At 37.5% G+C, this 26786-nt stretch overlaps 1 protein-coding gene across 1 annotated transcript in view; it reads right to left on the bottom strand.

The window, feature by feature from the left end:
• The window catches only part of COL3A1 (collagen type III alpha 1 chain), a 50762-nt gene that overhangs the window by 6267 nt on the left and 17709 nt on the right, over positions 1-26786 (bottom strand). Inside the window, exons 3-43 of the mRNA XM_030486161.1 lie at positions 25225-25263; positions 24754-24870; positions 22595-22666; positions 19075-19140; positions 18426-18479; positions 18160-18213; positions 17350-17403; positions 17144-17197; positions 16619-16672; positions 16088-16132; positions 15831-15884; positions 15577-15621; positions 14795-14848; positions 14205-14303; positions 14048-14092; positions 13858-13956; positions 13029-13082; positions 12782-12889; positions 11564-11617; positions 11327-11425; positions 10133-10186; positions 9679-9777; positions 9481-9534; positions 9302-9355; positions 8722-8775; positions 8290-8343; positions 8000-8044; positions 7810-7908; positions 7608-7715; positions 7007-7060; positions 5977-6030; positions 5819-5872; positions 5160-5213; positions 4685-4792; positions 4458-4511; positions 3881-3934; positions 2311-2472; positions 2077-2184; positions 1182-1289; positions 723-776; positions 436-543 (exon numbers count right to left, since the gene is read on the bottom strand). Coding sequence (XP_030342021.1) covers positions 436-543; positions 723-776; positions 1182-1289; positions 2077-2184; positions 2311-2472; positions 3881-3934; positions 4458-4511; positions 4685-4792; positions 5160-5213; positions 5819-5872; positions 5977-6030; positions 7007-7060; positions 7608-7715; positions 7810-7908; positions 8000-8044; positions 8290-8343; positions 8722-8775; positions 9302-9355; positions 9481-9534; positions 9679-9777; positions 10133-10186; positions 11327-11425; positions 11564-11617; positions 12782-12889; positions 13029-13082; positions 13858-13956; positions 14048-14092; positions 14205-14303; positions 14795-14848; positions 15577-15621; positions 15831-15884; positions 16088-16132; positions 16619-16672; positions 17144-17197; positions 17350-17403; positions 18160-18213; positions 18426-18479; positions 19075-19140; positions 22595-22666; positions 24754-24870; positions 25225-25263 — 2913 coding nt within the window. The remainder of the gene's footprint in view (positions 1-435; positions 544-722; positions 777-1181; positions 1290-2076; positions 2185-2310; positions 2473-3880; positions 3935-4457; positions 4512-4684; positions 4793-5159; positions 5214-5818; positions 5873-5976; positions 6031-7006; positions 7061-7607; positions 7716-7809; positions 7909-7999; positions 8045-8289; positions 8344-8721; positions 8776-9301; positions 9356-9480; positions 9535-9678; positions 9778-10132; positions 10187-11326; positions 11426-11563; positions 11618-12781; positions 12890-13028; positions 13083-13857; positions 13957-14047; positions 14093-14204; positions 14304-14794; positions 14849-15576; positions 15622-15830; positions 15885-16087; positions 16133-16618; positions 16673-17143; positions 17198-17349; positions 17404-18159; positions 18214-18425; positions 18480-19074; positions 19141-22594; positions 22667-24753; positions 24871-25224; positions 25264-26786) is intronic.

Genomic DNA, 26786 nt, shown 5'->3' with positions numbered 1-26786 from the left:
TCAGTTGCTTATAGGCACTGATACGTACCATATGCACTAGACCCCTTCTTTATTTTGTGAGATGCTCAGTGCCTAAGCTGTGCTGGTGTCAGCACTTCTCAAATAACTTGAAGACTTCCAAAGTTACTCCCTTATTTTAAATAAATAACATCGCTTGTGCTGCATCAACACCAGATGGGATGGAAATTAAGATAGGGCCTGGTGGGATGATGTGCTTTTTGGCGTCCTAAGGAGTACGTGCATTTAGAGCTTAATTTCTATAAAGTTATCAAGAACATAAAGTGGTGTCTTTTCCCATGATATGCTTATAAAAGAGGCCAAGAAACTCTGACTAACAAAGATATGACTCTTCCAAACTTCCAGTTTACTGCATGAAATAGACTTTGCATAGAAAAGATATGTAAATAAGCAGTAAGCTATTTACGTTGGTCTTACCTGAAATCCTCTTTCACCAGCTTTTCCAGGTGCACCGCTGGTACCTGCAGGTCCAGGGTGACCAGGAGGTCCCGGAGGGCCAGGAGAGCCACTTTCACCACGGTCACCCTGAAGATAGCAATAGTTGACAGGATAATAAATTTAATGTTTTACAGAACTACAATGTAAAGAGTATACTCAGTGGAGCTAAGAGATTCAAGGCACAAGTTACATACTACAGAACTATGCATATTGTCATCTATACGTAACATTTATTTGGCAATCTAAAGATATTGGTGATTCCTTACTTTGCCTCCTGGGGATCCATCACGTCCAGGCAAGCCATCTGAGCCAGGGTTACCCTGGAAAAAAGAATGGTACACTTTGTTCATAAACCAGATGATGAATACACAGCTTGTTTTCCTGTAAGCTTAAAGAATATTTGCTAAAGAGAGAGTTTTCAAGAAGGAAGAATTCCTGCAGGTGGAATGGCCCATAAAAGATCTGTAAGACCTGCATTATTTTGTAGGCATATGGGCAGTGTAGTCTCATGTTCATATCCCAGTGAGACTGAGATGTGGCCCACAGATAGTAAAAGGTATAGCTGAGACAGCAGGCTACATTAAGTTACATGAGAACATAATCTGCCCAGACCCCTGTGCGTCAAGCACTTGAGGAAGGCTTTGTGAACCTTAAAGCATATTTGCTCCCAGATCTTCCCATTTGTAATGCACAAGCTAATATGAAGGTCTAACACATCCACTCACATCTCTGCCAGGCTCTCCAGGTAACCCTCTTTGTCCAATAGGACCCTGTGGACCAGGAGCACCCCGTTCTCCTGGGACACCATTGGTGCCAGGTTTACCATCTTCACCCTGAACAAAAAAGGAAAGGATTTTATTGCAAAATAATGTACCTATGAAAAACCATTGTATTACATATCTTTAATTAAATATGCAGTGATTATGAAGTGAAGGGCCAGTGTGACTGGTGGTTGTGAAAACTCAAATAAGAAAGATAAAAACCTGGCACAACTGGTTTCTTTTCATTGCTGTAATATTCACACAGGGCCATTGAACCCAAGGAATGTTCCTTATTGTTTTGCCAAATAAGAAATAATAAATGGGTATGTCTCTTCTTATGTGCCCCAAAACAATGGCCAAAGCAAAAAAAATAAAATGCCAGTCTATCGCTATATTAGTGATAAAATACAAACCAAGCCTCGCACAACATTTTCTGGAGGGAGTTGAAAGTATTTTTCTGTTTGGGTCATAATATTTAAGCAAGAAAGATACTGAGAATCATGCAAAGATAAATAACTTGCAAGTGAGATTATGACTCAAATCTCATTTCAAGGAGAGTTTTTCATCCATGACTGCCTTGAGTGTGTGAAGCTGGTTGTTTGCTTCTAGACAATCTGATCTAGGACTCTTGGTAATAGAGATGAAAGACAATCTCTCATCCCACAGCTGCTGGTTACTGGACATTTTAAAGCCTGATCTTATGGATATAAACACAAATAACTGTAAATTCTGTTGACTCTGAACTAAAAAGCATTAGAAAAACCCCGCCAAACCAACATGTCCATTACTTGTTATATCTCTAAGCCATTTTTAGCAGCTGAATTACAGTTGTTATGCTAACTTTAATGCTTCTGCTCACCTTGGCACCTGCCATACCGGGTGGACCACTCGGGCCACGCAGACCTGGCAAACCCGTGTTACCCCGGCCACCAACAATGCCTTGAGGACCTGGTTCACCTGGTGCCCCCTGTTTAAGAAAAGGTTAGATTGGTCAGTACTGAGCATCTTTAACATTCAGTAGGTAGCTTCTTATTCTTGATAGACATAATCCTTGTCTCTTGGTGTAACAGTCCCTGGCTCGACAGGTACTTACCCTTTCTCCTCGTGCGCCTGGTGGCCCTTTTTCACCTGGTGCGCCAGGCTCACCTCTTGTTCCAGAAGGTCCCGGACCACCAGGAGAACCAGCACTACCAGGGGGTCCAGGAGGCCCATCCTTGCCTGCAGGCCCTGCATTACCAGGGGGACCTGGACTACCCTAAAAAGAATTTTAAAAAGAAAAGCATGAGCTGTGTTATCTGAACCAGTAGCACATGCTTACTGGCACTGGTCTTTTCTTACGAAACCCAGCCAGACTTGAGTCATTGCCTGAAGGCAGATTTTGGGTCCAACCTCTATTCACCCAAATCAGATCTGGTCTTATAAAGAGAATCCTTTCACCTACCACTTTCAAAACATTTTTTTCTCCCCACTATCTGGACTTACAGTTTGCATAACGCAACACCTGCACGTTTTGGATGCCCAGTGGCTGTAATGTATCCAACACAGGGTACACGTTCCTTACCCACAGCTCTGCCACAGAAATTTGGAATAGTGGCAAACCTTGCTGATTTATGGAGTCACTTGTGCCAGATACATTTAAGGTCGTGTCTCGGGCACTTGCAGAATGAAGTATCTTTCATTAAAACTCTTAGCATAGCCAATGAATGGAAAGAATTATGTTGACTTTAATGTACCTTAAATTAAATCCTACTTTTTCTTTTTATTCAGCAATATTCTAATTTGCATCTGTCTGTAATTAAAAGAAAATAAAAATCTGTTTATTCAAATATAAAAGATTTTTTTTACTTTATATCTCAGTTAACATACAAAAGATAATTTATAATTTTGACTTTAAAATAGTTAAATCCACTGTATTCTTTGTATTGTCTTAATTTTTAAAGAATCAAAAATTAGAATCTAATTTTTACTGTAAGAGTCAAAAATAGATTCATGTTGAATAAGCAAGGATATTATAAAACAGCTTTTTTTCAAAGATATTGTATAAAATATTGGAATTAGCTGATGCATCATCATACACTTTTATAATAGGACACTGCAGACTGGTAGATTAAACTTCAGACGTAGGCCATATCATAAGAGAAAAACTTTTGCTACAAGAATCTTTCCAAACTCCTCTGTCTCAACATAATGAAATTTTATGCCATTCAGTGCTACAGGCAACTAAAAATAAAATAAAAATCTCAACAGTGATCTACAAAATGTGATTTTGAAAATGTATACCAATTCAAAATCCTGAATTGAATATTTCTTCCATCATAAAAGAGCAAGAGACATAACAGGGTGTCTACCACCAACAGAAATACTCAAGAACCTGATCCAAGAGAAGGACTTCACTAACTCCGATGGGCTTTGGAAAGCAAACCATAGTAGAAGGACAAGTATCAAGACAGTAAGTGAATGAATTGCTATTCCATATGAAATAAGGAGAAACTCTCTTTTGCAGAATTTTTTTCCCCCAAGTCCAAACATCATGTTCAGAGTGCTTTTACTTATGTTATATTCATGTCAAGATACCTACAACTTAGTACATTTTAATATATTAATATATGTCTAAATATATCCACAAGGTAAGAATAAAAGAAAAAGGTGATAAGACAACTTACGTTGCTACCAGGGGGACCAGGCAGACCACGAGCACCAGGGAACCCAGCAGCACCCTGTAAGAGATCCATACTTTCAGCTGTCATTTTCTTAAGATTGGAGAAATGTGAACTAATTGATTTTTATATAATAGCTAACTTGGAATTATATTTAGATGTTCTGCTTAAAACATGAATTAAATGTCCTGGAACTGAACAAGAAGTTGAAAATATTTTAATTTTTATTTTCTCCTCAAGGGAAGGTCCCATATGTTCCTCAAAGGTAAACTAATGGGCTCTGAGAAGCTTGGCAAGGGCAGCATCTAACTACTAAACTACTAAAATCTAACTACTGTTGAGATAAACCATTTTAGAGATTTGGGTCATTGAGCCAAAAGCTATTTTGGCATCTTACTTATATTAAAATCAATGTAATCCAAATCACTAAACACCTCAACTTTAATTACTCTTTCTGGAACACTTTAATTATTCTTGATTTATGCAGATTTTAAAGTCACTGAAGGTCTTGTTTCTCATTGACCTCATGGTTTTTGTAATAGATAAAGTCATTTATCAGTGATTAAGTCAAAGAGATACTCACAGGGCCTCCAGGAGATCCACGTTCTCCTTTTGTTCCTTGGGGACCTGGTGGACCCTACATGGAAGGAAACAGATAAAGCAAATGATTTGATAAGTCGATTAAAATTATAAGAAGTGTCATTAAGTTTCAGGCAGTTCAAATGCTTGCACTTGGGCCCAACCACCTTGTAGCTGAGGGAGAAGTGAAGAAATCTCTCCTTTTAGCAATAAGGAACAGGAAAAACTTACTGGTGCACCAGGACCACCTTGTGGACCTGCAGCTCCTGGGGGTCCAGCCTCTCCTCTTAGACCAGGTGCGCCTCTTTCTCCTTTTCCACCGGGTTCCCCATTTTGTCCCTGTAGAAAAATTGTACCGTTACCTTACAACTCAAAAATGCAGATGATATCATTGTCATAAGAAACCCTACTTTTCTGAAGGGAATTTAAATATAAAATTAATGTGAATGCAGTTGAACTCTGTTGGCCTACCAGTACAGGAAGGGAAGCATAAAGAAATGTTGCTCTATGCGTGACTGTGTACAGAAAGAGTATCAAATGAATCATAGAATTATAGAATAGTTAGGGTTGGAAAGGACCTTATCAAATGTATGTAACAGGTATGTATATTAAAGGAGTTACAGCAAACCTTTCTGAGATGCAGATGAACTTAGAGAAACTGAACACTGATAATCACATTCAATTGCTTTTAAGTATTTATACTTACTGGAGCTCCAGGGAAGCCAGCAGGTCCAGGAAGACCTTGTTCTCCACGTTCACCCTGTAGAAAACAAGATGTCAGCAATGGAAGATGTTAGAAAGATAACCTTCGTTTTTTAAGTTAGAGAACACTCCCACAAATAGCACTGAAGTTTCTTTATCTTACCGACTTTGGGAAGAAAAAACCCAACCCAACCGTTGCTCCTGAGCTCTAGAAAGGACTGTTCAGGAATTATCCAATAATTTATCTGAAGTGTGACAAACTGGTCTCAGTTTTGTGAAACCAGGTGAGTTGTGCTCACCTGTAAAACCCTAAACACAATCCAAGGTGTTGCCCAGATGCAACTGAAATCCAAAAGTGCTGTTTTATCAATCTAAAAACTAAATATAAGTATTTTTAAAAGTTTGCTTAACTGGAAGACAATATGGAAACAAGCATCGCTCACACTCTTGCCTTGACTTATCAGTGCAGCCCTCCAACCCCTTTACAGTGTTAAAAGCACTGATTTTCTGAAGTCCTTAGTGCCTGTAAATCCTGAGTCAACAAGAGCCAAATGCTCTTAGTTTATTTTGAACTCAAGCTACATGTGTTCCTCACAGGGTAAGTACAACACCAATATCTATACCATGGTAAAGTTACAGTGGAAGAAAAGTATTATCACTTACAGGACCACCACGGGAACCCATTGGACCTGGGGCACCTGCTGGACCAGTCTCTCCCTGTAAGGAACAAGAATGATTACTAGGTGTTTTTCTTCTTTTCATGAGACAGCCACTGGTGTGACTCTTTACAGCATCAAACACAGTTACAGAAGATGCTTTACCTTATCTCCAGGTGGGCCGGCAGGACCAGGAGGACCAATGGGACCTACATTACCCTAAATAATTAGAAAATAATATATTTCGTATCAAAATATGACAATGTTAATTCCTCTGTTCTGTTCCATTTATGTTTCAGTGTAAACAGCTTAAGATATTTAAATGGAAGTAAGTCTACAATGCCACTATTTTTTGGAATAACACTCCAAGATCACACCATTTTGCAACACAAGAGAACTCCAATTAATTGATCCTCTTTTTTTTTTTTCCCCGCCACATAAACCTAATCCAAACCTACCTGAATTTAACAGGTCTTTTTCAATGCTAGGCAATAAAAGTTACCCATTGCCCTAACTTTTCATATAGATAATTGGTCCACGTTTCTTCAGTATACACTCAACATCTCTTGACAGGCTCCCTGACATTTTTCTTCTTTGAGAATTTCACGTGTACCTTATGGTTCAAAATTAATTTTTTATATTTCCTCCAACTCATGCAAGTTGCATTTTTGTATTTGTCATCCCTCATTATTTTGATGCATATACTGCTTGCACATACTCCTTAGGCACATGTATATGTTTAAAGTGTCTATTTTATGCTTATATGCTACATAGATTTATAAATACATCACATATAGTAACCTGTAGAAGTATTCTCTATGAGAATACTTGCTATCATAATGTCATTTGTGCTTCATTATAACCAGCATTTTCCCCATCAATCAGATTTCTGATTAATTTAGATTTAGGAAGCTAGTAACATTTTCTCTACTTTTGTATTGCTGCTTTCCCTCCAAAGCACTGTCCCAATTAATTGCAATTTTTTGGTTGCAAAAAAAATCTATTATATCTACCCAAGAAGCTGTCATCGCAAAAACCTAGTGTTTATGAAACTAGATTTGCACCACATGAATGAAATAGAATGGGATTACTACTTTATCTCTCCTAGACAGTATTCATGGTTAAATTTAATAATTTTCTAAGCATAGATTGTGAAGCTAATTGAGTAATTGTTAGATGTTTAAAGACTACTCACCCTCTCTCCTCTTGCACCAGGAATGCCATCAGCACCTTTGCCGCCAGGTTCTCCCTAGCAAGCATAAGATAAAAATAAGCATAACCAAAAAAGCAAGCATAAGACAAGCATGGGGTGGGGAGAGAAGAATTACAGCATTGCAGAGAAGAGGATCTCACACTGATGGTATCTCAATAACCAGATTTCCTTATTGTCATCATACAAATCTAAAATTGGGGATGACATTCTGCCCGGTATTCAGCATCAGATACTGAACAATTTGATGGAAAAAAGAACCAAATTGATTCAAAATGGAATCTATGCCAAAGTGTTTACCCATGGTATGAACTATTCTCACTGTTAATTAGCTTCATTAGAACTGTTTAGATGTACCCCTCCCCAAGAGATCTAGAACAGCAAAATATCTAGCATATATTAAACAGTTGAAAAATCCTACATTTTTTCAGCATATAGGTCCCATATCACACTGCTAAATCAACAGTACTGCTACACAGTCAGCACCTCTGAAATTGGGCCAAAAGTGAAGATGTGAGCAAACCCAGTGTCTTGTGGGAAGCTAACACCAAATTTGCATAAAATTAGCAGAGGGTGGGTGTGTTACCTTATCCCCTTTTGGTCCAGGACTTCCAGAAGCTCCTCTTTCCCCTGGCATTCCCTGTAAGCCAGGCAGCCCTGTGCCTCCAGGGGCACCAGGAGGTCCAGGAGGACCCTAAACAGCAACAAAAAATAATTAGGAAAATAAAAAAGAATATTCACCTGAATGCTAGACATAACAGCAGGAAAACAAGCAAGTCTGTGGGTACCTTGGCACCTTCTGAGCCAGCAGGACCTGGCCCACCTCTTGTTCCAGGAGGTCCTGGAGGACCCTGTGCACCACGTTCACCTGGGACTCCATTTTCACCCTATGACAAAGAAATGCTTTATTATCTGTTTCCAGGTTCATAGTTTGTTAACTTATTCATGTCATTATAGAAACGTTGCTGTATGATTTACCTTAGGGCCTGGGAATCCGGGTCCTCCAATATCACCTTTTGGCCCCTGTTTATGAGAAAATAAATGGAAGTTATCTGTGCACTTTATTTAATAAATCTGCATTGTGTTTGGCACCCTGTTTCTCTCTCCTACCATCCCTAAAATCAGACTTCTCTGCTCTGCAGAATGCTAAAAGCTGTCTAAATTTGGAAATGTATTCTAGGAGGAACTTCTCATGTATTTTTTGTTACTTTAAAGAGAAAAAACAAAAAAAAAAGAGAGAGATAAAAAAAAAAAAAATCAGTACTTACTGGTTCTCCAGGCTTTCCATTCTCTCCAGCTGGTCCTGGTCCACCAGGCAGTCCCTATTTGAAGGAACAGTATTATCATCCATGTTACATAGATAAATCATTCATTTCCTTATCTAGCAGATTTATTTTTTTTTTGACAGAAAGATGTGTGCCCATCTCATTACAATCCTTTACAAAGGAGGAGGTGCTAATTTGATAGCTGGAAGTTCTGTGTGACACAATCTACTGAGCTAGCCAGCTGGTTTGCAATTATGAAATGTTTAAGCTGTGACTTTGATTGATCTGTCTTAATTCAAAATATGATGACATGCACCCTAATGAAAATGTTTAGATGCCCCTTTATTCCTCTCTTTTTTGTTTCTACTTCCTTTTTTTTTTTAGTCTATTAAAAAGACTAAAACCAGAAATTAATAAACAATAAACACACAGCACCTGGAGGCCAGGTGGACCTGATGGTCCTGGTTCTCCTCTCTCTCCAGAAGCACCCTGGAATCAAACAAAAGACAAAAAGAGACTGACACCATTTCAGCATATAAGCACCTTCACACCACCTCTTGTCTGTGCCTTCTTATTGTGATCTGATGATGACATTGCACAATCCCAAAGACTAATATATCTTTGTGTTCTAGTGTTTGCGCTTTTCACTCCAAATGTTAGATGTAATGCAGCAGAAACATTTATACATGATACTAGTCTGAAATGCTCTACATGGTAAATAGAGCGATAATGTGCTCCAATTTGAAAAGGTGGTAGATCCCAAAGACTTCAAAATTGACTTTGCATTTCAGCTTCCACCATGTATGCCTGAATCAGGTTTCTCCTAGATAAGTTTTGAGTATTAATTTATTGAAGTAAAGGCAAAGAAGAGCTCTTTTATTTGTCTTCATAAAAGGAAATTTCTTTATATCATTAAAAATATTTACTTTCCCTTAGATTTACAGTCCCTATTTGTAGATGTCAGATCACCTTGACAATAACTGGTAATTGCCTCTCATGGGACTACAACACTTACAGTAGGTCCAGGAGGACCTGGGAGGCCAACATCACCATTCTTCCCAGCAGGACCCTATACAAAGACAGAATTAGGCTATGGTTATGGGCTAATATAATTTTTATAAGACTCACCAAACTATTACTAGTATTAGGTCATTAAGTTATTATATAATTAAACAAAATGTAAATGAAACTTACAGGTGTTCCAGGTGGTCCACCGGGGCCTCTTTCTCCATTCTTACCTGGTGCACCCTTACAAAAGAGGAAGATCACGTTTGAAATACTGTATACAATAACCTAAAGCTGCGGTATGAGATAGCCCTTATATGGAGCAATTTATTTTAATATGTGGCTGATCAAGCATAAACACAGGAGAAGTGGAGAAATCCCACTCACCTCATTGCCCTTAGGACCAGGGAAACCCATTACACCTGGTTGACCACGTGGGCCTGGAGGGCCGGGTGGACCAGACCGGCCAGATTCACCCTGACTGCCCTGGGATAAGCAAAAAAGTAATTAAGACATGGCATCTGATAGGTGAAAAAAATGAATATCCATGACGTTAAGTAGTGACTGAGGGTGAAATCAGGCTAGAGACATTGTCGTTAAAGCCCATGTGTTTTGTATTTCAACTAAGCTTCTCTATACTCTGTATTTTAAACAGTATGAGACGGCAAGGTTTACAGAAGGTTATTACAGTGAGACAGCACATAAAGTGCTCTGGTGATTAAAACAAACAAGAAAAGAGACAATTAATCTGACTGTGATAACAACCTGTCATGTAGATACTGTGGAGTGAGAGTAAGGTCACTAGGAGGACTAGTATAAAGTATTTGTGCAATGTACATACTGGAGGGCCAGGTTTCCCATCGCTTCCAGGGCCTCCAGGAATTCCAGGCAAACCCTAAAATTGAAGAAAAAAAAGTGTTATTCTTCAGTTTAAAATGTGTAGTATTAGGTTACAATACATAAATATAAATATATAAAAGTACGTTTTAAACTACTTGCTTAATTTTAACCTATTTAATATAGATTAAAACTCTTCCCATTCTCCCCCCCCATCCCATTAAGGGTTAAAATCAGAGAAAACAAAGAAGTCCACTGTTAGAAGTCCGCTGCTTACTCTGAAAGTCACTGTATATAATCAAAGCATCGAATATTAATCAACATACAAAACCATTGTGTTCTTTCATTATTTGGGAAGAAAATTAATTTCAGATGGTAAAATCAAGGAATGAAACAATTTTGACTATGTATCTCTACTTAAAAGCAACACAATTTATAACATATTTTAGTTAACTTGTTTTATGTTTTTAAATATTCTTTGTGTTATAATTTAAGTCATTGATTTACATTTCCAGTAAAATCTTGGTTAGCTCCCAGAGGCCTGCAGTCAGGCTGACTTTCAAATTTAAATTCATTGTTAGCAGTTGCTAATTTTCAGCACAGTTCACAATGTTCTTACATTCTGTACATACTATGCAATAGGTTATCTCTGAAAATCTTGATATGTACTAAGAAAACCTGACCAAAAGCTTATTTGTTTTAATTGCAAATAAGCAATAAGTATAATACTTAAGTGTATTGAAATATAGCTGTTAATTTAATTTAAATGTTAAATTTAAGCCCATTAAATAATAATTTAAATATAAATATATATAAATACAATAGGACAAATACCTATTAAATATAGTAAGCATAATGTATTTTATACTAAATGATAAAATTTGCTAAAATGTAAATAGATAATACAGAAAATCATCCAATGCTAATTCACATTAAAGTAATCTCGTGATAGTGCGTGGCATACTCTGAGAACAGGGGATCATGTTCAGCTTCATTTAAGCTTCCACACTCACTTGTGACAGATGTTATCTGAATTCTCTATGTCTCTGCATGGTTATCTATTGCACTAGGAATATATGTACTGTACCTAAAGGAATTAACAGAAAAAAAGTTCTAATGGGCCTCCTCTATTGCATCAGATCAGATAAAGCATCTCTAATAGAGTTCATCTCATTTTCTTGGAGGCATCCTGTCTTACTCTCATTCCGGGAAGTCCTGGGCCTCCATCTTGTCCACGCTCTCCTGCAGGTCCACTGGGGCCAGGAGGACCTGGGCTACCACGTTCACCTGCAGGACCCTAAAAAACACGTTGAAATTCACAGCAAGGAAATCAGCATCTTATTGATGCTGAGCATAATCTTGAACATTAAATTGTCCATTCAAATTCAATAGACTTTCCAGAAGTTTGGGGGGTTTTTTAGAGGAAGACTTATACCTTTTCACCTGGAAGTCCGTTGCTACCAGGTAAGCCACGGAAACCGGGGGAGCCCTGACAAACAAAAGAACAAAATATGTATCATAGTCAATATGACTTATGTAATGGCAACTGTTATTTTTTGTAAACTAATTAATATTAGACATATTATTATGAAAATTTATGAAAGAAATAGATGGAAGTGACCTTTCACTGTAGCAAGAAAGTCTAAAGAATTATTGTCTCTGGATACAACCCTCCTGTTGGAATCATAGCCTGTCCTCTATTATCTTTAACCTGCTCTGTGTTAGTTACTTTACGAGTTATCTAAATTCATCCCAAAAATAATATAACACATCCAATCTTGAACAATTATTTTCTTGTATTTCAATACTGAAAAGAGCTCTATTGTATTGTTTTAACATTTGTATTTACTACTATCTTCATGGCTCACAAGAAATTTGAAATATAAAAAATGATAAAATTTATGATTAATTTGTTCACTGTGCATCTTTGGTTTCACCATAGCTTCAGCAAATACTACAATCAATTATTAAATTAGGAGTTATAAATAGATCAGCATAATTTCCTTGGGAACAGAAATCTAGAATTTGTAAGGATGTTGCTAGCTATTTTGCTGAAGAAATCAATTCAGAAATTCCTTTGTGAGAATGCTTTTTTGAAAGTTATTGAATCTACTAGCCAAAAAATCCTGTTAGCAGTAAAGATACTTTAACACAGACAACCTGACAATAACTTTGATATTGACACTATGGACAATAAAGATGTTGACATAAAGACATATCCTGAATGTAGAAAAATTTGCATTAATTTCACTTTCCAGTGCTGAAATTTTGTGATTGTTCATTTTTGTTAACCGAGAAGTAATTTTGAAATTTGTATTTACTTTTTTCCCCATGTAGTTCTCACAGTTTATTGTTGCTTTTCAGCACAAATCTTTCAATACAACTTACAGGTATGTAAGATCCCTGCTGCTTTGATATCAAAACCCCAAATAATTTAATGTATTTCAAACTGGGATAGAGACAAGTGTTGTGATTCAAATGGAGAACTATGTAAGAATTCCTCCCAGTTTTGTAACCCAGTTTCACGTCTGGATTTTGCTAAGAATAGATATGGAGCCAAATTTCTCCTCAAACTATTTTGAACACCAGAGTTTGATGTCTCTGTATGAACTCAAAATGTACCTCGTTTACAGGTCCACCTACAGCAGCTTACCCTTTCTCCAGGTGTACCAGGTACGCCATTCTGGCCAGGTTCACCATTTGCACCTCTTTTGCCTTCTTCACCAGGAGGTCCAGGAGCACCTGGGGTGCCATTTTCACCCTGGCAACAACAAATAAAGCAGCCTACCAGTGAAGTGAGAAGTCTCAACACACAACCTGCACTTGGGTTTTGTATGGGAATGATTCAGGGTTCAGACTTCCTTGGAATAAGTCTCTGCATGCATTTTAATATTACTTACACGCTCGCCTTTTGGGCCTGGATCTCCTTTTGCACCATTCTTACCAGGTTCTCCCTAGACAGGAAAAATCCCATTCAAATTATGAGTTGCAGCAGGGTATTATTCTAGAGCTACTAGATGTAGTAAAATACCAAGAAGTAGACATAGTATCTTTCAAATTATGGACTCATTTTTATTATTTTACATTTTGCAAGGGATTAGTATGCACTGGTTGAACCTGGATGTGGGAAGCATGGGTCTCCTTAAAAATCCAATAAAGGAAAGAAGTGATATGGTCTTAAACACCACTGAGTAAAATGATATGACTATTTCTGAGCTATTTCGGATATCACTGAGATGCTTGAAGTCCCTGAGTATTTTCTCTGACAATGAAGTTCATGCAGTATAAGGCTGTCAGGAAAGAGCCTGTTGGGGCAAGTCACAGTATAAGAGTAGGTACAATTCTCTAGGTATAGTGGACTGCGGACTCAGCCAGTGTGAGTTTAAACAGGTGAAATTGGGATTTTAAAACAACAGATTTTGTCTAATGTAGCTGTTTTAGACAAGGTATTTTTTTTGTTGTGTGTTTCTGAATTGATAGATAATTTAGGAAAGCAAATAAATATGATCATTTATGTATAATTTATACATACAGTAATACATACATTTGTGAAAGATAAATATCTTATATATTTATAAAAATAATTGCGTATTGTTATTATAAAATAATTCTTAGACCATCTCAAGTTAATGGGACAAATCCAATATTTGTGGTTTTTTTTTAATGGTATCAGCACTACTTCCACCATATTTGTTTGTACAACCAGTGTGATGAATATCAGTAACTCACCGGAGTGCCTTTTGCTCCAGGGTTTCCACTTGTACCTGGAGGACCAGGAAGACCACGACCCCCTGGCAGACCAGGAGCACCGGGAATACCAGAAGGTCCCTGCAGAGAATGAACAGCAGGTGGGAATGAAGAGAGCATGGCATTTTTGGGCTCTGCCCAGTCTAAAGACCGTGATATGAAGAGTACCCACCATTTCACCCTTGTTGCCAGGGCTTCCAGCTCTTCCAGGAGGGCCCTGAGAAAAACAAATGTATAAATAACCAATGCTGGTAACCTAGAACTAAACCAATGGACATGTAGGGCTTTCTGAAGTGCAGGTGGCACATCACTTCTCAGTTCTCATGTACCTGAGGCCCCGGCGGCCCAGCATGACCCTGAGGACCGGGTTCTCCTCTCTCTCCAGGACTACCACTAGAACCAGCAGGACCAGGAGGACCAGCTTCACCCTATGGAAAAACAGTAAAAGGAGAAAATGAATGCATTTTAGCCTTGTCTCCAGGGCAATCAGTATTAGTTTCACGGTTTCTTCCTCTATTGTGGTATCTTCATGATTTGGGAAAAAGATTACCACCACTGTCACCTGAGTGCAAGAGCCAATCAGCACTGTGCTGAGGCACAAAGTACCCATTGCACTCCAGCCAGCACACACTGCACAGCTCCTCTGGTTGTGGGAAATTCAATTGAGCCCCTCCCATAATGCAACATAAACCATTTGGTCTACCACCTAATGGTATTTTAGGGTGGGTATTCATGAAGATGATGAAGATAGGGTTTGTTTCTTGTGACGCATATGAAAACACATCAGTTCTAGGCTTGCAACCAGTGTAATAGCAGCCAGAAAATGAAGGACTTAGAAAATAAAGATGTATAATGGCATGAGCTGGCTAACTAGAGAAAGGACCAAATACTGTATTAGTATGCATTGTTAGTGGAATACCTTAAAACCTGGAGAGCCTGGAAATCCTGCAGTTCCAGGGGGGCCTGGGGGACCCTTAAAAGTGAAAGAAATATTATGTATGGAAAAGGTAAAAGCCATATGGAATTAATCTTACGTTAAAAAAAATGTCTGATTATGGGATTTTTCTCTGAGTAAGGAAACACCTGGGAAAATATAAAATATAATTCATGCTGTAGAAAATGAAGTTTGGCTAGTCCTAAAATATCACACCTACATCTTACTTACCCTGACTTTTACATGTTCAGCTAAATTTCTGTGTGCAAATTCAAAAAAAACCTATGAAAACTATCATTAAAGAGATTAAGTTATAAAAAACATTCAAAATTTGTTCTAATTATAAAAAAAGTATAGGAGGGGAAAAAAGCCAATATAGCTGTAACATATACAGGTGAACATGCTCAGGTTTCTAGGCAGATGGGAAAGAAAAATTTTTGCCCAACTTAGACAGCTAAATAATGTATTTGACAAGACAATCTGATCAGCATAGAGAACAGCAATTCTGTTAATCTATACGTTCTCTGACAATAATCTGGTTTTGGATTTATGCATTTTCGAATTTACAGTGTTAAAGCTCTCCTATTGCAGTGCACGTTTCAAGTATCCCAACCAATACAGTTATGAAATATAATTAATTAAAGTGCTCATGCTTAAACCACTGCACCCCCAGTCTCAGGTTTGCTGGCATTGCAGAACATCAGCTAGAAGTTACAAGACTTGAGTCACACGTATACTTAAAATCAAACATTTTTAAGTCATCTTACAGGTGGGCCTGCTGCTCCTGGAGATCCGTCCTTGCCATGGCCACCCTATAGAAAGAAGAGAGGTGCTGGGTGCAGAGAACTACCCAGGACACAGAATGTATGATTTTCATGTATGATTTTACAGACACTGTATAGTTTTGTAATCCGTTCCATTACAACTGTTTTAAAGTAAAACAATGACGTCAGGAATTCTCAACATATCGAAACAAAATATGTGCTGCTTCTGGGTAAGATCAACAGCTGCAATTACTTACAGGGCCACCAGGATTCCCAGGTCTTCCTCTTTCACCAGCTGGACCTCTTGGTCCCTAGAAAACATAGAAAGCAAGTCAGTTAGGTGGCTTCCAAAATAATATGGTGGAGCAAAGAGACACTGCTCTTATTTGCATATCTCAGTGTTGTTCAATGCATGCAGTGGGGTAATTAAAGTTAAAAGAAAGATGAGTAACTCTGTTAACCAGGAAGTGCCAGTGGCACTTTCATTTAAATACTGCAGGATGCACATATTTACCGGTTGGCCCGGTGCTCCGTTTACCCCAGGAAGACCAGTTTCACCCTGTTATGGAAGGAAAACACCAATGGCAGAATGAACTTTGGTGAGAACATTTTTTTGTTTATTCAAGAGGAAGAGAGATAAAAATAAGACAGCTTCTTTCTGCATCGTGCTGAGTGTCCTCAGCATGAACTGAGGTCTGTGAGGTCTGAGAAGTTCTAAACAAGTGCCAGAACAAAATGTTTAAACAGAAAAAAAAAAAGCAGGAAGTCCTGGTCCTTCAATATTATGCAATAAAGTCAGCTGGTCCAGGCATGTCCTTTCATTTTGGAATATCATCTTTAATACAGCTAGAAAATCAGGACACGATGTAGTTCAGAAAGTCTAACTCTTTTGAAACGATTCTCATTCTTTTCACAGAGATATTAAATGAGTTTCTTTAATGTTTGATGGATTTTCACAATTGTGTAATATGCAAAGCATAGCTACATAACAAATGGTAGAGGGTATTACTCTACCTGTTACAAAGATGACACTATAGTTTTTTACCTTTGGACCAGGAGCACCGCTGTCACCCTTGGCACCATCTTTTCCATCAAAACCCTGTGGGAAAGATAAACTGTTAATATATATATATATATATATATAAAACTGTGAATATATATATCTGTGAACAGTATTTGTTTTGCATTCTGGAAAACTTAATTCCTCTCAGCAAAATATTAAGCTTCAAGACAAACTCATATAAAGGGGCATATTTTTAATGATGAGTGCTACCTGCTATTGGAGCACTTTTAGAAAAGAAAATTCTGAATCCTCCCTCTCTCCATGGTCACTAGTTAAGAGTGGATGTTTTTCTGGAAAGCATGCTTCAGCCCAGCATTTGGGATGAAGCTTTATAATTGAAGTAACTAGATAAAATTGAAGGTCTTTGTTATGGAATGTCAGATTTCATTGTCCAGAAATTGGCCTTTAATTCTATGATTCAGTTTCTTTAGCTGCGAATTGATGACTGAAAGAGCACAACAGTGCAACACCATAGGGTCAGCTATACTCAATATACACAGTACTTACTCGTTGACCTTTCATCCCAGGCATTCCAGGCATTCCAGGGTGTCCCTTATGACCCTAAACACACAAATATAGATTAGTAAATCACATACTTACTGTATTAAGTGCACCAGCAAATGTTCATTGTGCATTATGTTCACATGACTAACTTAAAATGGGAGAACAAAACCTTGATTAGAAGACCACTGTTACTGGGGGCTTTTCCATACCGGTAATCCAGGAATTCCACGGTCTCCATTTCTGCCTGGCCTTCCTGGTTCTCCCTATTGAAAGAAAGCAATTTTTTTTTACTGTTTTGCTACTGTTTCAGTTACTGGCAAAGATCCAGTCCTAGTAGATCAAGGTGGGGTGGAATAAGGAGGTGAAGCTCCCACCAAAATCGTGGGGAAAATTATAGCAGGGTGATGGTTCACTATATGACTGCCTTCTGAAAAATGGTTGCCAGTATTTATAAACTCAATTTTTAACAAGATTTTGGTGAACATCTAATTTATTTCAAGCCAACTTTTAGAAGAGATGATCACAGAATACTTATTTTTCATGGTGATTTTCATACACTCAAAATGGACAAAAACTTTAGCTGCCTATCTCGCCTTGTACTATACCTATTCTTCAGGACTGCTAGCTGTGACACAAAAGATAGTTTTAACAGCTTTAACTCTCAAAGCAAGATTTGAAGGAATCAGACAACTACAACTACTGTCTGATTTTCTTTATAACTGCTTATTTATTTTGAATCAGATCAAAATAACATTTAATGCTTAAGTTTTCTTTTTTTTTTTTTTTTTTTTAATTGTGTCAATCAAATTGCCCACTGAAATTGAAACTTTTTTGGAATGGGCATTTATACCTAATGTAAGTTAAATCTACATTTTTACAGTCATGTTGTCAAATTGAGAAATAGGGAGATGTTAAAAATTCGTAAATGCAATAGTAACAATGTGCTCTGCTGTCTTACCATTTAATGAACTTTCTTTCTTCCCACTTATTAATCACTGGATGAATAATAGTGAACTTACATCTTTTCCTGGTGGACCAACTGGGCCTATCATTCCAACAGGGCCTGGAGGTCCCTGCAGAAAAATGATTAATATTAACTATAATAACAAAAAAAACTGTCTCCTTCAAATTAAAAATGCAGTAAGTGTTATAAAACACTTGTACATTTGACGTACATGGTAGTAAACAGACAGGATTATCTGTAAAATTTCAACCCACTCCAGTGATGATCCTCCTTGTAGGATCATGCCTTTAACATATATAGTCATAGATAACATATACGTACAGGAGGGCCGGGTTGTCCTGGTTCTCCGGGGGAACCTTGATATCCAGCAGAGCCCTGTAATACAGCAGAAAATGGTTAAGATGCGAACAATTACATGCATCATTCCATGGTGCTTCTATATTTTGTAATAATCTCATAATTGTAATGAAAACAGTAGCCAGAAATGTGAACAAATGAGCAGAACCAAACAGAATATGCCTCCATGATAAAAGAATTGAAACTTCAACTCTAAAAAGATCTGTACATTAAAAACCACAGACCCTTTGCGTGCTGACTGAATGTGTTAGGGTTCCCACTTTCCTTTATTAAATTTTTACATAAATAAACATTTGGGAATATTAACAGAGGCAGTGGCATATCTCAAGACAATCTTAGCTGACACCCCACAGAAAAACTATGGAGAACACATAGACTTAATCAAGGACAGCATATAGCCCTCCAGCCATTGAGGGCTGGTGGTGCATATATGGCACAGCCCAATTAAAAGAAGATGACATTTATTCATAGCTGAACCCAGGATAATTCATAAAATTCTTCAGCATAGTATCTAAATTTATCAGTTGAAAATTACTTACTATGTATGACAATTAAAGGAGAAGCTTAATTAAAAAGAATATGAGAAGATTATGGAAAGGCTGATTTTACTTACAGGGGGACCTGCGTGACCAGGTGGGCCGGGGGGGCCACTGGGGCCAGGGGGTCCTGGAAAGCCACTCTATAGTGTAGATTAAAAAATAGTCATTATATTGATGTAATAGAGCTATAAAGATTAATGTAGTTGCAATAGTTGCCAATAACTGTGAAATAAATTTTTACGTATTAGTGCAGAGAAAAATCCACTGTGACATGCACTTGGTGCAGTAAAAAAGAAGCAGTATATATACGCATTGCTAAATACATTGTCTAGTACTTACAGTCGCTTCAGAAAAGGGATCACCAGGTTTCTCTTTCCAAACATATTCCACAAGATATTTTCCGACCTGCATTTTTTTCTAAAGTCCCTATTCCCCTTCTCTAGACACCCAGAAGGATGCCCACAGCTCAGCTTTTAAGCTACCTACAGTGGAAAAATAGATAACTGAACTCTTAATTTGTTAGACAGTAGATGAGCTTCAGCTTCTCTGTCGTGTAACTGAGCTTTATTAGACCAGCCCTACATCTTCAGTGGTGGAGCCAAAGTGAACTAATATATTTGCTTGCAAGTCTATTGATGCCAGACTTTGCTTTCTAAAACTATTTTTGAAATTTGTCACCTGCATTCAGGAGCTATGTTACATATACATAAACAAACCATTAGAAGACCTTATACTATATGATAAAATCTGTTTATGACCCTAGACTTGTTGGGACTTACAGGTATATCAAATTAAGGTCATATTTTTGTTATTGTCAGTAAGGCATTTTCACGGGTGAAATCTCTTCCGAACTTTAAAAGTACTAAGCCATAAGAAATAAATGATGTCTGGACTAACCAAAGGACTTGGAGGATGAAACCTCCATAATGTACATGGTTTAATTCAAATCAGTAATACTGTTCCTTATTTTAACTGGTAGAAAGGGAGTAAAATATTAAGGAAATTCTCAATTTGGGAAGAGTGCTAATATTTTTAATTCCTGTAGCAACAACCATGAAAGCATTTGATACTGCAAAACAGAAAACATTTGAAAATTAGCACAGTGGTTTACTGCAGCTATATGTGGTTCTTTAAAAAAAGTTTTGTTAAACTGTTCATGGATTTGACACAGCCAAAACAATTGAAGTATACAAATTACATGAGAATCAATGTGTGCTGCAGTACTGGTAGTATATTCCATGGCTTAATATTGCACATAATGTGTTTCATGGGATATTTTCAGATTCTGCCAGAATAGGTCATGTATTACACGTTATGTGAACCTAATTTTCATAATACAAGATTGATAGTATTGCTATGCTATAGGGGTATACCTAATATAGAATACTACTATACTACAAATATACTATGTTAATATTAGTTCACAGATTGTCTTGTGTCTAAAAATAGAGAATAATGGTAATGTTTGCTATTTTCTAGGACAAGAAGTACACCAAGTGGCACAGCAGTTAGTGTCTGGGTAAATCAAGTTGCCTTCAATGTGTGAATACTATGAGCAGTCCCTTGCTGTTAATTGTTAAAAGTTTGACTGAACATGAATTGAAGCCATCAACTCACCAACTGCGATCAATTGATTAGACATACAGCTATAAACAAACAAGACATTATTTTTTTCAAGGTGCACACTGAGAAGATAAACTGATAGGTATGACATTTGCTTGCTGCAGCATCTCCAGGCTGTGAACAAATGTGCATATTTTAGTTAGAATATGTTCACTGGTGGAAAAAGAAAGACATATGTGGAGGTTATATGAGCAAGTAAAGAGAAACTGCAATGTAAAGTACAAATCACTCTATAAGCAGTGGAAAGCCACCAGGAAGACAGTAATGGAGAGATGTGTGACCAAGGAAATACCAGGCATGGTAACCACCCATCGAGAAATGTTGGTGCTACAGCGGAGATTTTTAGTTTTATTACTCTTCCAAATTATTTTAGTTTGAGTATTTATTCCAACTGTTTAAGTTGAAAATTGATAAATTAAATTTATAAATTAATAAAGAAATTAGTCTATGCACTGTTAATGACAAACATTATTTAGTTCTAGTGATTTTAGTCACATCTGCCTGTAACTGCTCTGTTATTTACTTCGCAGTCATGTATTACATGCTGCAATATAAAAGACTGTATGAGCTGAAAGTATACAGACAATCCTGGATGAAGACATTCTAGGGTTCTTTATTAAACCCAAGTCCATGGGAGAGAGCACAAAAAATCACTAAGAGCATCCAGGAAAAAATGCCAAAATAAAGAGGAGTAGCCATAATCGTTAACTGAAAGATATCTTGGTTATCTGCCTGGTTCAGCATATCCCATGTTAAGATATCAAGGTGATACATAAGCTGTGGGCAAAAACTGTGAGGAGCTGAATATTAATAAATGAATTAACAAATACAAAAACAAATACATGTTGAAGAAGACCAACACATGGATGATCGTATTAGCAAATGAACAAAGTAGAAATAAAGAGATTAAAATAAAGGTGAGAAAATAAAGAACTCTATTTCAGGATAAACAGCTGTCATTACTAGTAAAATTTATTTCACAAGGTGATCTGATGGAACCCTGAGAAATAACACTTTTTCTTGGAACTGCCTTGATCTGTTACAACACAGTACCCAAACCTAGTTATGCAGCATTGGACTGAAAATGATTACGTTTAATGAAGCAGCAGCCAATTTCAAATAGTAGCAATTCACCACATCCTCTATAGAGCAGATCACCTAAATCAAGATCACTCCATGTAATCGGTCGTGAATATCTTTAAATCCCAGTGCCTAAATGGAAAATCATAAGGTACAACACTCAAATGTATTTTATACAGGAAGCATACATAGCTCATGCATAACTCTTTCAGTCAGTCCATGCTCTATCTCACTAAAAAAAACCTGTGAAAAGGTTGGGCTAGGCCTAGCAGGCAGATACAGCATCCTTAGTGCACGGTCTGAATAGCTGTGGGTAAAAAAATGGTAATTGTAAAAAGAAAAAGTTAAAAGCTTTTGACTGCTTCTGGCATGAAAAGAAGATTATAAGAGGGGTTTACTCACTTGTTATCAGGTAAACTTAAGTTGTGGGAAAGTAAACAAGTATGGAGCATCATACTGAGTAAAGACAGAATGCTGCTGAATGGGTAAAGGAAGATTAGGAACAGTGGAAGAGGTTAAAAAGTGGTGGGAGGGAAGCAATTTGTAGAATACTAAAGCAGATAAACAAGGAATATATGCAAGGGAGAAAGGGATAAATATTTAGGTAGCATGAGAAAGTGAAACAGAGAGAGAGAAGAAGAAAAAGATGGTAAAGAAAGGAAGAAAGAAATAGAAAAGGCAAAACTTCAAATGATCTATAGTTACTTATTACAATGATATTGCCAAGCATACTATTACTTTGCATTGCGTTCCACTTGCAGGCAACAATTAAATTAAAACTTATCTTGTTAAATTAAAACCAGGATACATACATCCAAGGTATAATCTACGAGCAGAAAATTTGTTCTTTAAAAAAAAAAAAAAGACAGAAAAAAGGCTGTATTATCTTACAATGGGCTGTGGGTAGCCGATACCAGCTGAACCAGCCTTCACATCATAGGAGTCATACTGTGGAGAAAAACTCTGTAAAAGAAATAGAGAAAAACAGAAAGAAAAAAGAAAAGGAAAAAAAAAAAAAAGAAAAAGGAAAAAAAGTTGATTGCTATGAATCAAATAAGTCTTTTCTTACACTGGTATGGCAAACATATGGAAATAATTATCTATTGAGCAGTACTTGTTTGACATACAGCTGCCATGTATTTAAGTCATCCACAGGAAAAGCCCAGCCAACAGCTTGCTTCTGAGATCACGGTGATGTTAGCTCCCTATGTTGTATGCATCCCGTTTTCATCTTTGCAGCTGGGCCTCAGCTGAATCAAAAAATTAACATCCTCTCTCCTCTTATTTTTGTTTGACTCCTTTTAATTAAGCTTTTCCCCCCATTTTCTTTATCAGTCTCTTTTCTAATGAAGCATGCAACATTGCACTAAAGCATGCAACAGTTTATTATTGTTTTCCTAATTTCTTTTACTTGTGACTAATGAATGTCTCATTTCAGAGTATTTTGTAGCAAAAATATCTCTTACCTATGTATAAGTCTGTCTGCTGAATTACAAATAATTTATTTTACCTCATGTGTGGGAACTTACACATCTCAGAAAACCGAGTTTTATACTTTTTTCCTAATGTCATTTGCCATCTTTCTCTTTCTCCCTTCCCGTTCACTATGTCACTCCAAATAATTCAAATGCAATCATCACTTTTGAGCCTGATCAGCCAAGCCTCAATGCTTTGGACAATTTTTCTTGAAACAAATGGAAGTTTCACTCTAAGGCATGGAGTGAAAATGTGTTCTGTGGGCCTGAGAGCAGATAGCACCTTTGACACATCCATTTACATAAAATACTGCTTAGAAAAGATAAACTCTAAATTCTACAGTTAGTTTTTCAAGGAATTCCCATGTAAGCCTCTTAATCGGCATCTGTTGATTTTATTATGCAGATACTAGCAAACTCAGTTGAATAATATAGCATTAATGCAGTTTATGTGTTAGTGGCATGTAATTGGTTGAGCAGGAAAGGTTGAATACATGCAGTGTTCTGCCTGATAACCCAAACCACTGTGGCCCTAGCCCCATTGCTGACGAGGTACAAGAAGACTCTTGTGCTACTGGAACACCCTCTCATCAGGATTCAGCTGCACATCTTTGATGCAGCATTGGAGTGGGGTACTAATTCAGCCTATCACCCTTTGCTGTGTCTGCATCCGCCAACCCAAACCCAGTAGCTCTCTTGGTATATTATTGTGACATCTGTTGAGACTGGTTAACTGATCCCACGGGTACCTCTTCCAGAAACTTCGTTCTTCGAATGCAAACTGTTTCAAAATTAAATAAACCAAGACATCTCTCCTCAGTTTTTGGCTTACCTGGGAGTCGGAAGCATACATGGAAGCTATAAACAGTGGTCTATGTTCAAAAGGAGCAATTGTTTTAACATATGATTTTTAGCAGTTTTGTGCTAAAGCAATCTCATCTTGTAAATCTAGGCTTGCTCCATCACATGGGAGACAAAAAAGGTGCTAGCTGTGGATCAGCTCCCTTAACAAATCCAACTGCACAGTACTTTCAGTTAAAATTAGCTCTCTTGCTTCGTCTGTCCAACTCTTCAGAAGAGAATTCAAGATTCGGTGGGCCAGAAATAAAGAGGGAGCATAACAAACAGCACCTGCAAGGCACTTCCCTGCAAGCAGAGGACCTGTGTTTCGGTCTAGTCTCCTAGGAATGTTTCTTTATTAAACATGCTTTGGATAAACCATAGGAAAGTAAGAGAGTTCCCTAACTGTTAAGCTTGAGGGGACATCCTTCATCTTGCACATTTTCTTTCTTGTCAGGTTATTTCTGAATTAGATAAGTCCTTTCTCAGATCTGGCTCCACAAGATTTAAAAAGATAAAGCAGAGATTTAATTGCACTCCAGACTAACTTTGTGGACAAAACCCAAACCCAACAAAATGCCACCTACCACTGAGCTGTGTTTTTCTAAGGCACAAATAAGAGACAGACGCCACTGAAAGCAGAATATGTGTGAAGGTAGAAGGGATAGGTACCTACGGTATTGCTTTTTATGCTTATGAACAACAAGGTAGAAGCTGAATGTAATGATGACTTACGCCGCCGCTTATACTGGGACAAGACTGGCAGATCCCAGGGGGACCAGGAGCTCCAGGACTCCCTGGCGCTCCTGGTGGGCCAGGGGCACCGTTTCTGCCTGGAGCTCCAGGAGAACCCTGCAAAGATACAAAGAAGATAATTGGCACTTGCCTCCAACTGCAAGGACATCACAGGGCAAATCCTTCCATTTGTAGCTAAGTCTGTGTGATTGTGGTGAGAAACTTTCTCTATTAAATATAACTAAGTTAGTCCAAATTACTTTGGTCTAAATTCTCTCTCTTTTTCCAGTTTAAGCTTTTGAAAGTTTTGTTGAAGCTAAAGGGCTACTTCAAAAGAACTTTATGGCACAGTCCTGCAGACAGTTCAGACATCAGTGAAAGCTGGATATTTCAGCAGCTTGAATGGGATATATAGAACTATAGGAATTTGCTCTTGATTTTGTTAGTTTTCTTGGAAAAGACTACACTTACAGGATCTCCTTTGGGGCCTCGGCTGATTACTCCAGGGGTCTGGAAAGAAAGGAAAAGGAATTAAAATAAGAAAGAAAACAAAACTGAAACCAAACCCTGAATATATCTACATATATAAACAAGAGGAAAACACACTTAAACATTGGAATATAGTTTTATCAAATTAATTCCATTTATTCTTATTCAGTATATTAAAAAGCTGTGGGATTTTTGTTCAGTCTGTCTGCATTTTCGCGGATCATCCTTAAAGCTACACCTCTTCTCTAGGCAAAAAAGTGGCATTTATGAAGTCAGCAGAGCTTTGCCATTGCATATGATGGGGACAGAAGTCCACTATGGAAAGCTGTGACAGTTTTCTTGTATCCTTCTCAGTCCAGCATGTTAAGTGTGATAAAGTAGCTAATTTTAATTTGTCAGATTTACTCCTCCAATTTATTTATTTTTTGATTAATAATTCAATTACACATCACTATCTAGATTCTCAAGAGTTCAGAACAGTTTTTATGTATTCAGCTGCTAGTGGTAGCAAAGAATATTCATCTGAAATTATCTTTGATCTTTCAAGGTGGCATTTCCCAATATACCATCCAAGGTCAGCAGGACAGCTTCCAGTGGGCTGACCAAACTCTTACATATCAAACACAGAGGCTGGAGGAAGTAGTTCACATGTCCTTTAGTGTCAGGAACCACAGAACTAATTAAAAAGTCTCTAGACTCAACAAATGAGAGAGCTGTGCTTAAATCTCCAGCATGCTTGTACGTACTACTCGTTTACACCTTTAAAACTGTTCAGTGAAGTAGCTCAGGTAATTGTGGAAGCAGTACAGTTGCACTAGCATGGAGCAACTAACGCTAAGTGATGTATTGTATATGACATTTCATGTTTCAGCAGATATACTATAGAGCTCAGAAATAAATCTCCGTTTCTCTTCTGTACACACATCTCTTTCACTCTTTTATGTTCTGGATAAGAATCTTCAATCTGCCTGGGGAAATCTATGTACTTTAACAGAATCTGATGGATCTTAAACAAGGGTTAAATGTTCAGGTAACCTTAGAGCTCATTATAGCTGGCTCACTTACTGAAGGGGTTTAGGCAGAGGACTTGCATGCACTAACATTCTCGATTTTCCTGGACTTAAGTTGCTGCAACTGATTTATATGATGTTGGTGTCTATAAAAAAGATGATGATAAATTAGGGATGTAGGGCTTGAATCACCTTTCCTTTACTGGGCCTTAAGTCAGCAATAACTCTGAAAAAGGAAATTTATTCTCTGATAATGTAGAATGGAGTTGATAAGAAATGCAGATTCGCAGTATCCTGTGAAAATTGTCTAAATTGAACTCTCTGTTGGCATTAGTTTCATGCATATAGATTGAGCATGCAGTCCATAAATAAGCTCTTCGCATTATTCCTATGCTTCTCCATAAAATTAAAAACGTAATGCCTAATTCTTTCCCTCTATGCCTTTCTGTTATTCATCTGTGCCTGTTGCCTACATAAAACTGGGTTGAAGGACGTCATGCTTTCAGCTGCATAGCCCAAATTACTAAAAAGTAT

Source organism: Strigops habroptila, chromosome 5 (assembly GCF_004027225.2).
Source record: "Strigops habroptila isolate Jane chromosome 5, bStrHab1.2.pri, whole genome shotgun sequence".
Classification (NCBI taxonomy): domain Eukaryota; kingdom Metazoa; phylum Chordata; class Aves; order Psittaciformes; family Psittacidae; genus Strigops; species Strigops habroptila.
Note: the sequence above shows the minus strand (reverse complement) of the source record. Positions and strands in the feature narration are given on the sequence as shown.